The sequence below is a fragment of the Nannospalax galili genome, unplaced genomic scaffold, assembly GCF_000622305.1.
Source record: "Nannospalax galili isolate Female #2095 unplaced genomic scaffold, S.galili_v1.0 scaffold385, whole genome shotgun sequence".
NCBI lineage: Eukaryota > Metazoa > Chordata > Mammalia > Rodentia > Spalacidae > Nannospalax > Nannospalax galili.
The window spans coordinates 1,408,006-1,423,362 of record NW_008354956.1 but is presented as its reverse complement, the minus strand read 5'-3'; the positions used below and the strand labels follow the sequence as shown (position 1 = coordinate 1,423,362).

The 15,357-nt window shown below is 50.3% G+C and overlaps 1 protein-coding gene across 1 annotated transcript in view; it reads left to right on the top strand.

Moving 5' to 3' along the window:
- Nucleotides 1–15,357, top strand: part of Exoc3l2 (exocyst complex component 3 like 2) — a 33,446-nt gene that overhangs the window by 11,350 nt on the left and 6,739 nt on the right. The window contains 8 exon segments of the mRNA XM_008852026.3: nucleotides 1–247; nucleotides 2,870–2,981; nucleotides 5,391–5,492; nucleotides 5,597–5,697; nucleotides 6,167–6,277; nucleotides 8,582–8,717; nucleotides 13,845–13,967; nucleotides 14,173–14,328. The exon segment at nucleotides 1–247 is cut by the window's left edge and continues 140 nt beyond it. Coding sequence (XP_008850248.2) covers nucleotides 1–247; nucleotides 2,870–2,981; nucleotides 5,391–5,492; nucleotides 5,597–5,697; nucleotides 6,167–6,277; nucleotides 8,582–8,717; nucleotides 13,845–13,967; nucleotides 14,173–14,328 — 1,088 coding nt within the window.

Sequence of the window (15,357 nt, the reverse complement as noted above, 5' to 3'; positions counted from 1 at the left end):
CGGCGCCTGGGGCCCCCGGGGGTCTGGCCGGGCAGCTGGAGGCGCTGCGGGCGCGGCTGCTGGAGGACATGGCGGTGGTGCGGGGCCGCCTGGCACCCGCCTACCCCGCGGGCCTGGCCGCCTTCGGCGTCTACCTGCGCGGCTACCACGGGGCGCTGGCCGAGTGGCTCGGGATGGCTGCGCGCCGCAGGCTGCCGCTGACCGACCGCTATGCGCTGCTGCACTGGCACAACCAGGTGTACCCCAGGTGAGCCCGGGGTACCCCGAGAGCGTATGCACAACCACCTGCCCCATCCCCAATCCTGGCCTCCTCCCATCCTAGACATCCTACTTTATTAGATTTTGTCTAATAAAGGGTCTCATGTAGCCCAGACTGCCTCTGAACTCACTATGTAGACTAGGCTGACCTTGAACTCACAGACATTCACCTGCCTCTGCCTCTAGGATGTAAACGTATGTGCCCCACTTCTTTTTATTTGGTGTGTATGAGTGTTTTGTCTGCATGGATTTAAGTGCACCATGTAGGTACAGTGTCCACAGAGGCCAGAAGAGGGGATCGGATCTCCTAAAACTGGAGTTACAGACCCTTGTTGGCGGCCATGTGGGTGCTGAGAACTGAACCCAGGTCCTCAGCAAGAGCAGCCAGTGCTCTTAACCTCTGAGCCCTCTCTCTAGCTCTGCCCATTTTTAAAACTTTTTATTTATACAAAAAGTTTTGTATGTCTATGGTACCCACAGAGGCCTTGGAGCTGGAGTTACAGGTGGTTGTGAGATGCCCAATATGGGTGTTGGTGTTGGGAAGAAACTGCAGTCTTCTGCAAGACCAGCAAGGACTCTTTATCTGTTGAGCCATCTCTCCAGCCCCTCTGTCTTTCTTTTTTCTCTATTACTTTTTTTCCCAGTAACTGCACCTTGAATAAACCTCGTAGGCTATGATCCCAAGACCTGGAAGAGTTAACCTCGCCCCTATCCTCCTGCCTCCACCCAACCTCTTTCTAGTTTGACTTACATTATTGTGATAGGAAAGGGTTTGTACATGTGAGCAGCTTATGAGTCACAATCATTGAGGGGGGAAGTCAGGGCAGGAACAGCATTACCTCCAACCCACGAACTCACAGCCAGAGTCCAGCAGGAAACAGGGAGGATGCTCAGCTAACTTTCCTATACAGTCCAGCACCACCTGCCCAGGGAATAGTACCACCCACAGTGGGCTGGGCCCTCATAGTCAATGAACAATCAAGGCAACCTTCCACAGACATGTCCCCAGGTCAATCTGATCTAGGGAATTCCTCAGCTGAGGCCTGCTCCCTGAGGTGATTTCTACGTTGTGTCAAGTTGACAGTTAAAGGTAACTCGGACATCTCAAGTGCTGGGATTATGTGTACTGCCATGCCTGGCATATGAGACCCTGGCAGCCAACCCTTCCATTCAAGAATCATCTACGACACTGACTCTTCCAGACCTCAATGCAGTGGTCGCTACGGTCCCCACAGTGGCGTCCACTTCTACACAGCTTCATTGCTTATTCTAGCCCCAGAACAGGTGGTCTCATCACTGACCACCTTTGGGATCTTCACACCTCTTTATTCCTTTCTTCTGAACCCCATCATCCTTCCCAAGACCTAGACTTGTAAGCACTGTGCAGTTTCTCTCCACCTTAGGGATATTGTTCCTCAGGGGCTTCAGATCTTGCACTGCCCCGATTCCAGATCTAGAACCTCCTAGCATCATTGATTCTTCTGGATCTAAATGTTCAGCACCATTAGCCACTCGTGGTGGTTTTACTAGCTCAGTGCTGCAGCTGCTTCCTGATCATTCATGGCATGAACATCACTCGCTGTCCATCCTTCTGGTCCTAGGATTTTACCACTGGGGACCCAGGCTGTGCCAGAGCCAACTGCCCCACCAACTCTCAGTCTGAGTATTGTTGACTGTTAGAATTCTCGACTGTAGCTGGATGTGGTGGTGCACGCTTGTAGCCCCAGCACTCAAGAGGCAGAGTCAGGTGGATCTCTGTGAGTTTGAGGCCAGACTGGTCTACATATCAAGTTCCAGGCCAGTCAGGGCTACATAGTGAAGCCCTGCCTCAAAACAATAATGACAAATCAGGATCCTAGAGCCCTGTGAGGTGGTCTACATCTGTAATCCCAAACAATGGAGAGGTAGAGACAGGAAAACCTTGAGTTTAAGGCTAGCCTAGGCTACAAAGTAGATTATAAGTTAGCCTGGGCTACCCAGTCTCAAAATGAGACATATACAAAAGAATGAGAAGGCAGCAACTAACAGAAATCTTATCTAGAATTCACATTAGTAACTGTCTCAGATAATCTGTGACAGGTAGAGGCGGGATACAGGGTCCGGAAACCTCCCTAGAGAGATAAGTCTGAATCAGAGGAAGATGGCATTTCTGATGGAGTGGATCCATGAGGAAAAGTCTGTCATGTGGGTGGATAGTGGCAGGCATAGGGTGGCCCAAGATGTTACAAAGCCTAGACCTGCAAGGTGGGAGTGTGGGAGTCGTGATAGGGAGGCTCCAGGCCAGGTAAGATGAAGCTCCCAGAATCAGAGGTGGAAGGGAGCCACGGTCTGGCAAAGCTGATCTTGGGTGAGGCTCTGCCTGTCAGATCATCAAGCCTGAACTTGACCCCTGTAAGTCTTGCCCGAACACCATCCATCAAGGGAGCTGACTCAGAGAGCCAGAGCCAGGGGAGCCTTCATTCCAGACACTTCCTCTGAGAGATGAGCAAAGACAGGAAAGGGAGTGGGTCAGGGTCACAACACCCTGGGTGTGGGGGACATGTGGGCCAGGGCCCATGGCCCGTCCTCCCCTCTCACAGTCTTTTTCTGTCTCTTACTTCCCCCACCTCAGGGAGGTCCTGGGCCTGGTGGACATGGTCGCCCTGGAGAATGGGGAGCTGGGGCCCCTCCTGTCCGCAGGCACCCTGAGGGGTTTGGAAGATGAATGTGTAACAGATGTGAAGGTATCTTGAGACTCAACCCTGGAAACTTGGGATGGGGAGGGGCTCTGTAGAAAGGAGGGAGTCACAGTGGGCTTGGGGAGAGTGCTCTCCTCTTCCCTGTTTGCTGTTTCCATCTCCCTCTCCCTCTCCCTGTGCAAACGTCTGAATTCTGTCCAAAGGAAGGCCATTGACATAAATCTATATGGGACCTACCTTCCTCCTTCCCTTCTCCATCCCTTCTGCTCTTTCTCTCTCCCCCTCCCTTTCTCTCTCCTCCTCCTCCTCTTCCTCTTCTCTTTCTATCTCTTATTTTCTCTCCTTTTTTTCCTCTCCTTTTGACACAGCATCTCACTACGTGGCTCTGGCTGGCATCAAACCCACAGTCCTCTTGCTTCAGCTGCCCCAGTACAGCAATTCCAGGCCTGCACCACTGTGCCTGGGCATGCTGGCTATTTCTGTCTATACCCTGTCAACTTCCCAAGCACACCCTCACCTCCAGGAAAGGGGCTCATAAACTCAGACCCTTCAAATCTTAAAGCGAGAGAAAGCCAGTCCCAGAGGCTCACAACTGGAGATCAGGTGCTCATCCCAGCCCAGTGCCTAAGCATCGTTACACACACACACACACACACACACACACACACACACACACACACACACACATACAGACCTGACAGCAGAAAATGGTTAATGGTGGTCCTGCTGGGATCATATATCAAGCTCACTGGAGGATTCTAAGCAGGCACTCTGGCCAGCAAGATGGCTCAGCAGGTAAAGGTACTCCCAGGCAAATCTGATAACCTGAGTTGCATCTCAGCAACTCATATGGTAGGAGAGAACTGACTCCACAAGCTGTTATCTGACTTCCACATAACACACTGTCACACACACACACACACACACACACACACACACACACACAGACACATTAATGTAATATAAAAGTTTTTAGGCCAGGCAGAGTGGCGCACGCCTTTAATCCCAACACTCTGGAGGCAGAGGCAGGCAGATTACCGTGAGTTCAAGGCCAGCCTGATCTACAAAGTGAGTTCCAGGACAGCTGGGGCTATAGAGAGACCCTGTCTCAAAAAGACCAAAAAAAAAAAAAAGTTTAGACAAGTGTTCCACCACTGAGCCACACCCCCAGCCACTCACTGGGGGATTCAAAGCAGGTGCTCTACCACTGAGCCACACCCCAGCCCCTCACTGGGGGATTCTAGGCAGGTGCTCTACCACTGAGCCACACCCTCAACCCCTTACTGGAAGATTCTAGGCAGATGCTCTACCACTGAGCTACTCACCTGGCCCTTGACCCTTGGCATTCTTGAGTACAGAATTTGGAATTCTCTCTCTCTCTCTCTCTCTCTCTCTCTCTCTCTCCATGAACATGTATATGTGCTTGTGTGTGGTGCTGGGGATAGAACCCAGGGCTTTGTGCTTGTGATAAACACTCTACCATTGAGCTACCTCCCAGTGCCATTCTGAGTGTCTTGAACTAACTGTTCAGCAGGACCCTGTAGCAGTCTTGCCACCATCGAACAAATATACACCCTTTAACACCCTTGGCTTTTAGAAATTTAAAAACCCATGGCCAGGCAAGATGACACATGCCTTTGATCCCATCACTTAGGAGGCAGATGCAGACAGAGCTCTGTGGATTCAAGGCCAGACTGATCTATATAGTGAGTTCCAGACCAGGCAGGTCTATAAAGTAAGACTTTGTCTAAATAAACAAGCAGGAGCTGGGGAAGATAGCTCAGCAGTTAAGAGAACTGGCTGTTCTTGCAGAAGACCCGGGTTCAAATCCTAGCACCCAATGGCAGCTAACAGCCATCCATAACTCCAGTTCCAGGGATCTTACTCCCTCTTCTGTCCTTTGCAGGTATTGCACAACATAAGTGTACTTAGATTCATGCAGGTATAAAACACTCATACACATAAAATAAAAATAAATTAAAATAGGGGCTGGAGAGATGGCTCAGCGGTTAAGAACACTGGTGTTCTTGCAGAAGATCCAGCTTCTAATCCCAGCACCCACATGGCAGCTAACAACGGTCCATAACTCCAGTCCCAGGGGATCAGACAGCCTCTTGTGACCTCCATGGGCATTGCACGATGCAGGTGCACTTACTGTATGCAGGCGATACACGCATATACATAAAATAAAAATAATAAAACTTAAAAATAAAAACCAAGCAAACAAATGCACACAGGGTTTTAATAAAAAGTCCTAAACATCAGACAGGAAAAGAAGAAGCTAGGACATCTTGTGACCAAGTTCCCTTCCCAACATTACCTTGACCTTGAAGCTTGTGGGTGGAACCCAGGTGTCAAGATGGGGAGAGAGAGAGAGAGAGAGAGAGAGAGAGAGAGAGAGAGAGAGAGAGAGGTTTCAGATTGCACCTGACTGGTACCATCTCCCTGCTGCAGGCTCAGACCCGAGCAGCCCTCCTTCGCGTGCTGCAGGAAGATGAAGAGCAGTGGGGCAGCATGGAGGACCGGCCTAGCAGCCTGGCCCAGGACGTGTGTGAGGTAAGAGGAGGAAGGGGGAAGGGCATTGCTTGGACCATGCGTGTAAGGAGGGGTGACCTAACCCCCTACTGTGCTTCTCTCTTTTCCCCCCCTGGTTCACACAGCTGTTGGAAGAGCACACAGAGAGAGCACCCCGCATCAGTCAGGAATTTGGGGAGAGAATGGCGCACTGCTGCCTAGGGGGACTGGCAGAGTTCCTGCAGAGGTAAGGGAAGTGGATAAGGGGACAGGTCTGAGGGGGCTGGGCATTGGAACCTGGTTCATACTGAGAGGGAGGAGATGCAAGATAGCAAGAGTCCTGGGGGGCGTGACTGGCTCAGTGGTAGAGTCCCTGCCTAGAATCCCCCAGTGAGGGGCTGGGGTGTGGCTCAGTGGTGGAGCACCTGTCTAGAATCCCCCAGTGAGGGGCTGGGGTTGGCTCAGTGGTAGAGCCCCTGCCTAGAATCCCTCAGTGAGGGGCGGGGATATGACTCAGTCCTAGTGGGGTTGCCTTGCATGTGAGAGGCCCTGGGTTGAATCCCCAGCACTAGGGGTGGGCGATTGACAGTAAGGAGGTAAGGATGGTCAGAGATGCTGGGGATCAGGATCTGTTTTGGCAGCCTGAGGGCCGAGTACAGGCCCTGACCCAGCAGGGTGCACCATCTGCTGTGTTCATCGCCCCCGTCTCCTGTCAGCTTCCAGCAGCGAGTGGAGCGATTCCATGAGAACCCAGGAATCCGGGAGCTGCCACCAGATGTCTACATCAGCAGGACTATCTCCCTGGTCAACTGTGGGCCCCCCCTGAGGTGAGAGCATTATGAGGAGTATGCGGGTGTGCAGTCTTGGGTGGCCTCTGAACTGAGGAGCCAGGTTCCTGGGTGCGGATTGATTGAGCTTGGGGGCATAGGGGAAGTGGAGGAGGGACATGAAACCATAGACACACCAAGTGTGGAAGACTTCTGGGTGTGGTGACACTTGTCTGAATCCCAGCACTCAGCTGGCTGTGGAGAATGTTGACACGTTCTAGTATTAGAGAATTCAAGAAGCTGCATTCAAGGATTAGAAGAATTACATGTAAAGATTGGGTTGAGGAAATGACTCACTGGGGAAAATGATTGCTGTGTAAGCAGGAGGGTCTGAGTTCGGATTTCGCGCACCTGTGGAAAGCCATGCTTGACCATGCATATCTGTAACCCTATCAGTGGGGTGGAGGTGGGGGCAGAGACAGACAGATCCTATCACAAAAAACAAAGTGCTGAGGAGTAGAGGAAGATACCTGATGTCCACCTCTGGCCTCCATGTACTACATAGGTATACATACATACAAAGATATGCATATTTAATATATGTAATGACACTTGTACATGTATTATAATAACATTCTATATTATTTATTTCTATTTATTTATTGTTTTGAGTCAGCGTGCCCCTGTACCCCAGCTGGCCTGGAACTTGCTATGTAGACCAGGCTGGCCTTGAACTCACAGAGATCAGTCTGCCTCTGCCTCTTGAGGGCTAGGATAAGGCTGAGCCTGGCCTGGTTGATTTATTACCAGTGCTCAGGATGAAGCCCAGGGCCTTGGGCATGCTTAACACACACTACCAGTGACCTCCCAGCTCTTTAATACCATTTTAAAAATTGGTAATGTAGGTTGGTGAGACAGCTGTCAATCAGAGCCCTTGCTGCACAAACCTGACCACCTGAGTTTGATTCCCAGAACCCATAGTGGAAGGGGAGACCATGGCTTGTGTATGAACACACACACACACACACACACACACACACACACACACACAATTAGAGATGGTTCAGTGGTTAAGAGCACTGACTGCTCTTGTAGAGGACCCGGGATCCATTCCCAACAGCCACATGGTGGCTGGCCAACCATCTGTAACTCCAGTTCCAGGGGATCCAATGCCTTCTTCTGACCTCTGTGGGCATTGCATGCACAATGGTGTACTTACACACAGGCTGGCAAACAGTCATACACATAAAATAAAAATAAACAAATCTTGGGGCTGGAGAGATGGCTCAGCGGTTAAGAACATTGACTGTTCTTGCAGAAGACCTGGGTTCAAATCCCAGCACCCACATGGCCGCTAACAACTGTCCTTAACTCCAATTCCAAGGGATCCGAGAGCCTCTTCTGTCCTCCTCAGGCATTGCACGACACAGGTGCACTTACCTACATGCAGGCAATACACACATACACATAAAATAATAAATAAAATATTTTAAAAAATAAATCTTTTTAAAAAGCTAAGTACATATATTTAAGCAGTTAAATGGGTACCTGTGTATTATTCTTTTCTTGTTTTTTTCCATTGATGGTTATCAAACCCAGGTGTCATGCAGACCAGGAGTTTTACCCCTGTGCTAGACCCTTAGTTCTTTTCTCTTTTTTTCCCCCTAAAAAAAAAAAAAAAAGATTTATTTGTTTGTTTGTTTATTTATTTATTTTGGTTTTCTGAGACAGGGATTCCTTGTAGCCCCAGCTGGCCTGGAACTCACTATGTAGACCAGGCTGGCCTCACTCTCACAGAGATCCACCTGCTTCTGCCTCCCCAGGGCTGGGACTAAAGACAGATGTCACCAACGCCCAGATCTATTTTATTATTTTTAATTGTGTGTATATGTATGTATGTGCACATGTGAATGCAGGTGCCCATGTGGGCCAGAAGAGGGCATCAGACCCCTCTTCAGCTGGAGTTACAGGCATTTGTGAGCCCCCATGTGGGTGCTGAGAACTGAACTCTAGCCTTCTACAAGAGCAGTAAGCACACTTCACCACTGAGCCATCTCTCCAGGACTACCCCTATTTTGAGACCAGGTTTCACTCTCCAGCCCTGGCTGCTCTGGAACTCACTATGTAGGCCAGGTTGGCCTCAAACTCACAGAGATCTGCCTGTCTCTGCCTCCCAAGTGCTGGGATTGAAGACATGCACCACCACTCACAGCTGCTTAGTCTCAAAATCACTCCACAGCCCAGGCTGGCCTTGAACTTGCTATCCTCCTGCCTCAGCCTCCTCGGTGGCTGGGATCTGCATCCTGAGCCCAACAGGTTTAGATGTTGGAGTTCCTTGACTTTGAGTCCTGCTGATCCTCTCAGGTCTCTGGCCGAGCGTCTGGCCAGGGTGGGGCCCCCTGAAAGTGAGCCAGCCCGTGAAGCCTCAAGCATCGCTCTGGACCGAGTGACCCGTCTCTGCCACCGCGTCCTGGCTGACTTGTTATTTCAAGAGCTGCAGGTGAGTGAGTCCTGAGACTGGGGTGAGGGCTGTATCAGGATGGGGAGGCATACCCCCACACCCTACACCATACAGTTCCTTCTAACCCATGACTCAGTGTTCAGGGAAGCAGACAGGGCTGGGGATGATGACTATGTTGGCACCTGTTTGAGGGAGAGGAGGAGGCATAAGAAGGAAGAGGTGGGAGGATGTGGCCAAGGAGAGGACAGAGAGCTGCGGACAAGAGACTGCTGTGCGGTGCACTCCCTGCCGAGGTATCCCAGCTTCACGCTTTGCTCTCTCCGCTAGGGCCTCTTTCAGCCATCTCTGGTCTCTTTGAATGTCTTGAGAGGGCTAGGTAACAAGATGGGTAAGAACCTATGTAGAGCAGAGAGGGAAGAAACACTGACACATGTTCAGTAGATGACGTCAGCTGATCATGCCCCCTCTCTGCTCAGAATCCTAGACTCCCAAATCCCTGATAGCAAAAGCTGGGATCCTGGTCATGGTTAGACCTCATCTCCTCTCACCTCCAAACCTTCACTCCACTCCAGCCCTACCAGCCCAGCTGCTGTTCCTTAACTCCTCTGAGCCTTAGTACTTGCTGTTCCCTCTCCATGGAATGTTCTCCCTCTGATAACCCCATGGCTCCCCCCACCTTTTTTTTTTTCTTATTTTGGTCTTTTTGAGACAGGGTCTCCCAATAGTCCCATTTGGCCTAGAACTCACTATGTAGATCAGACTGGCCTCGAACACACAGAGATCTGCCTGCCTCTGCCTCCCAAGTGCTAGGACTAAAGGCCTGTGCCACCATGCCCGGTCTCCCTCCTTTTCATCTTAACTCAAATTTCACCTTCTCAGGGAGATGTTCCCTGGTTATCTCACTTAAAGTACAGTACCATGGGAGCTGGGCATGTGGGTGCACACTTGTAGTCACAGCTACTAGGGAAACTGAGGCCCAAGGATCCCTTGAGCTAAAGAACTTAGAGTCAGCATGGCCAGAGTAGATAGACCCCCATCTGCTGAAGGAGTGGGAGGGGTCCCGGAGGATTCTGCCATACATTCCTGCTGTTTTTGTTTCCCGAAGCCCTTTGCACTGCCTACTATACCATAGTTTTACTTTTCTCCCCATTTAAAATGCTGGGGAAGGGCTGGAGAGATGGCTTAGCAGTTAGGAACACTGGTTGTGCTTGCAGAAGACCCAGGTTCAAATCCCAGCACCCACATGGCAGCTAACAACTGTCTGTAACTCCAGTCCCAGGGGATCTGACAGCCTCTTCTGTCCTCCTCGGGCATTGCACAACAGGGTACACTTACCTACATGCAGGCAATACACGCATACACATAAAATAAAAATAATAAATAAAATATTTTTAAAATTTTTTAAATGCTGGGGATGGAACTCAGGACTTTGCATACTAGGAAGATGCTTTACCATGGAGCTACAGCCCCAACCCCTCACTGGAGGATTCAGGGCAAGTGCTCTACCACTGAGCCACACCCCAGCCCTCCCTGGGAAGATTCTAGGCAACTGCTCTACCATAGACATCCCTGAACTCTCTCCCACTGAATCTTACTGGATCCTTTTTATTCATTTATTTTATTTATTTTTATTTTATGTGTATTGAGTGTATTGCCTGTATGTGTGTAAGTGCACCCGTGTCGTGCAGTACCTGAGGAGGTCAAAAGAAGGTGTCTGTTGGATTCCCCTGGAACTGGAGTTACAGACGATTGTTAGCTTCCACGTGGGTGCTGGGAATTGAACCCGGGTCCTCTGGGAGAGCAGTCAGTGAGTGTTCTTAACCACTGAGCCATCTCTCCAGCCCTGGATTCTTTTTTAAAAAATTTTACTGCTGGGTGTGGTGGCGCACGCTTTTAATCCCAGCACTCGGGAGGCAGAGGCAGGCAGATCTCTGGGAGTTCAAGGCCAGCCTGGTCTACATAGTGAGTTCCAGGCCAGCTGGGGCTACAGGGAGACTCTGTCTCAAAAAAACCAAAAAAAAATTTTTTACTTATTTTTTTTAATTTTATGTGTATGAGTGTATTGCCTGCATGTATGTGAGTGCACCCGTGTCGTGCAATGACCAGAAGAGGGCTTTGGATTCCCCTGGAACTGAGTTAAGGACAGTTCATAGCCGCCATGTGGGTGCAGGGTCTTACTATGTAGCCCTAGCTGGCCTGGAACTCACAGAGATCTGTCTACCTGCCTCTGCCTCCCTAGCATTGGGATTAAGGTGTGTACCACCACACCCAGCTTGAATCCTCATCTATTTGTCTTTCTTTTGAGATAGGTTCTCTCTGTGGAGTCCAGGCCAGCTTCAGTCTCCCAAGTCCTCCTGCATCAGCCTCCCCAGTACCAAGATTTGAGGCATGAACCACCATACCCAGAGAAGCTCATGATCTACTTTTTTTTGTAACATTTATTTATTTAGTGTGTGTGCATGTGCCAAGATACACATATGGAGGTCAGAGGACAACTTGCAGGAGTCAGTTCTCTCCTTCCATCATGTGAATCCAGGGATTGAACTCAGGAGTGTGTGTGTGTGTGTGTGTGTGTGTGTGTGTGTGTGTGTGTGTGTGTATGTGTGAGTAAGTGAAAGGCAGAGTGGGAACCTGACCCTCTCCCTCCCCTGCTTAGAACCTGCCATGGCTCCCCAGTGCCACCAGGAAAAAGCTGACCCTCCTCACACCCAGGAGACCTTGTGCCCTCCAGCCCTGCCCATTAGACCAGCCTCATCACCCCAATCCCCATCATGGTCCTGGTATAGCCACCAGTCTGGGCTTTGGGGTGACACAGTCCCTCAGCACACACTTACAAAAGGCTAGTCTTGGCTAACTGTTCTGTTGTCGCTATGATAAAAGGTTTTCCGTTTTGTTTGGTTTAGTTTTGGTGTGTTTGAGACAGGGTTTTCCCGTAGCTCCAGCTGGCCTGGAACTTGCTCTGTAGAGCAGATTGGCCTCAATTTCACAGAGATCCTCCTGCCTCTGCCTTCAGAGTATTGGGACTAAAGACCTGTACCACCACACCCAGCTCAAGTCTTTTAAAATAGTTGCCCTTCACTGTGGCACATGCCTTTAATCCCAGCACTTGGGAGGCAGAAGCAGGAGGATCTCTGTAAGATTGAGGCCAGCCTGGTCTACGTAGCAATTTCCAGGTCAGCTGGGGCTACATCTGGAGCTATAGGGAGACCCTCTCTCAAAAAGAAAAAAAGACTTAATGAACACTTTTCCATAGTCCCAGGACTTGTGAGGCTGATGCAGGAGGTTCCTGAGTTGGAGACTAGCCTAAACTGTACAGTGAGGCCTGTCTCAAAAAAAAAAAAAAATGTATGATGAAACTGGTCCTGGTGGTTCACATCTGTAGTCTCAGGATTCAGGTGGAGGCATGAGGGTCGGAAGTTCAAGGTCATCCTTGGCTGTATAGTGAGTTGAGGATCATCCTGGACTACATAAGACCCAGTTTCAAAAAGAAAAGGACGGGGCTATTAGTACTAGAGAAAGCAGTTGTGCAAATCTCTATCCCCAGTACTCCAAAATAATAACAAACAATAACAACAATGAATAAAATTCCAAAACTCCTAATAGTTTTTTAAGGCGGGTCCCCAGTTTTTGTTTTGCACAGAGCTGAGCACTATGCAGTCTTGTCAGCCACGTCCTGGTCCTTTGTCCTGATTCTCCTTTGTCCATGACTACCCAAACCATGCACCTCTGATGGAGCTCAGTCCTCCCTCTCTGCGTTACCTAACATCCTCCAGATCTCCCAGCCTGGGGTTTCCTCCAGGAAGCCCTCCTTGATTGTCTGCCTGTCAGTCATCTTTCCACTGTCTATGATGGCCCCCAGCTGACCAGTCTTAAAAGACAAGCTCTGAGTTGTCACAATTAGGGAATGGATTAGTCTCTCTTCCATCTCTCAACTATGAGCTGCAGCAAGCAGGGCAAAGGGCCCTCCTCTCCTTCCTATGTCCCCAGCCACGTCACAGCCCTGGCTCTTCTGTGAAGAGTCTAAAGAATGTGCTCCTATGGACCTGGAGAGATGGTTCAGCTCAGCGGTTAAGAACACTGGCTGCTCTTGTACAGGACCCTTGTGCAGGGCTCTGTTCCCAGCACCCACATGGTGGCTAACAACTATCCTTAACTCCAGTTACAGAGGATCTGATGTGTCCTCTTCTGACCTCTGCAGGCACCAGGCCTGCATATACATACATGCAGGCAAAGCACTCATACACATAAAGTAAAAATAATCTTTAAAAAAAAAAAATCTTGGACCGGGAGTGGTGACACATGCCTTTAATCCCAGCCCTTGGGAAGCAGAGGCAGGTGGATCTCTATGAATTCAAGGCCAGCCTGGTCTCCATAGTGAATCCAGGACAGCTGGGGCTACAGGGAGACCCTGTCTCAAAAAGACCAAAAAAAAAAAAAAATCTTTTAGGAAGGCTGAGTGTGGTGGAGCATGGCTTTAATCCCAGTACTCAGGAGGGGACACAGGCAGATCTTTGTGAGATCAAGGCCAGCCTGGTCTACCTAGTGAGTCCCAGGTCGCCTGGGGCTACAGGGAGACCCTATCTCAAAACAACAACAACAAAATCTTTGTGTCTGTGTCTTCTTTTGAGACAGGGTCTCTCTGTAGCCCCAGCTGTCCTGGAACTCACTATGTAGACCAGGCTGACCTTGAACTCACTGAGATCCGCCTACCTCTGTCTCCCACAGTGCTGGGATTAAAGCCTGAGCCACCACAGGTGGCTTTTTTTTTTAAAGATTTTTTTTGTTTGGCCCTGTGAGGTGGTGCAAGCCTTTAATCCCAGCACTCTGGGAGGCAGAGGTAGGTGGACTCTGGGAATTTGAGGCCAGCCTGGTCTACATAGCGAGTTCCAAGCTAGCTGGAGTTACAGGGAGACCCTGTCTCAAAAAGACAAAAAAAAAAAAAAAAAAAAAAAAAAAAAAAAAAAGTATCCCTGACCCAACATAGTGCAGAACACTCATCCCAGCACTTGGGAGATAGAGGCAAGAAATCAGGAGTTCAAGGCCACCGGTGCTACAGGAGACCTTGCATCAACTTTTTAAAAAATGGAAAGAAATCTTGTTCCTAAGAAGTGGAAGGATGGAAGGGAGGAGGCTGTGACCCTCCCTTCGGCACTCTGTCCCACCCAGCCGCACTTCAACAAGCTGATGCGCAGGAAGTGGCTGAGCAGCTCCGAAGCTCTGGATGGCATCGTGGGCACCCTGGGCGCCCAGGCCCTGGCTCTGCGCAGGATGCAGGATGAGCCTTACCAGGTGCGCTGGTGGTGGGGAGGGCGGGAAGAAGGAGGTGCTGAGAGTCAGTGCACTCCTGCTTGGGGAAACCCTTCCAGACATGGGGGAAGAAGTCAGCCTTCTCCCAACACCTTGGCACCATTGCGGGGGGGGCTGCAGCCCCCCCCCCCCGAGCCTGGCAGGTGGGAGCGATCTGGAGAGTTTCAGCCCTGTTCCCTGTCCCCAGGCGCTGGTGGCGGAGCTGCACCGGAGGGCGCTGGTTGAGTACGTGCGGCCGCTGCTCCGCGGTCGTCTGCGCTGCCGCTCGGCTCGGACCCGGAGCCGCATGGCCGGGAGGCTCCGCGAGGACGCGGCGCAGCTGCAGAGGCTGTTCCGGAGGCTGGTGAGTGCCGGGCTGGGAGAGGAAAGCTTGAGGGCCTTGACTTCCAATGGGGAATGGAGGAAGGCTCCTGGGGCGAGCAGAAGCCAGGGTGTGTGATGATGCATACCCACCACCTGGTACCCGGGAGGCTGAGGCAGGAGGATTACGAGTTTGAGACCACCCTGGCCTACACATGGAGAGTCCGTTTCAAAAGAAACAAAAATGGGGAATATAGTGGTACATACCTGTAATTCCAGCACTGGAGAGGATGAGGCAGGAAGGTTGTGATTTAGAGGGCTGCCTCCAGTGCCTAGTAAGTTCCAGGCCAACCAGGGCTATGTAGCAAGACTTTTGTCTTAAAAATCATATACAGGCTGGAGAGATGGCTGAGCGGTTAAGAGCATTGGCTGCTCTTGCAAAGGACCCAAGTTCCATTCCCAGAACCCACTTGAGGTAGCCACAAGGAATTTGAGGCTCTCTTCTGACCTGTAGGCAACTAACATGTAGGCAAGGTATCAAGCCACACTTTTAGTCCCAGCACTCCTGGAGGCAGAGGCAGGCAGATTTCGGTGAGTTTTTAATTTAAAAATCTTCAAATCTAGGAATTTGAAAGAACTGAAATTTATTTGTCTACATTTGTAATCAATAGCTGGAAGGGAGTCAGACTCGACTGCTACTGTAGAAATTTGTAGCCTGGTGCCCAGTATTCTCCAAATGATAATAGTTTGCAATTTTTTTTTTCGGTAGAGGAACCCAGAGCCTTGCACATGCTGAGCTAAAAAAATTTTTAAAAATTAAAAAAATTAAAAAAAAACCGGGGCTGGAGAGATGGCTCAGCGGTTAAGAGCACTGAATGCTCTTGCAGAGGACCTGGGTTCGATTCCCAGCACGCACATGGCGGCTACAACCATCCTTAACTCCAGTTCCAGGGGAATCCGAAACCCTCTTCTGACCTCCGTGGCATTGCACGACACAGGTGCACTCACATACATGTAGGCAATTCACTCATACACATAAAATAAAAATAATAGCCAGGCGTGGTGGCCCACG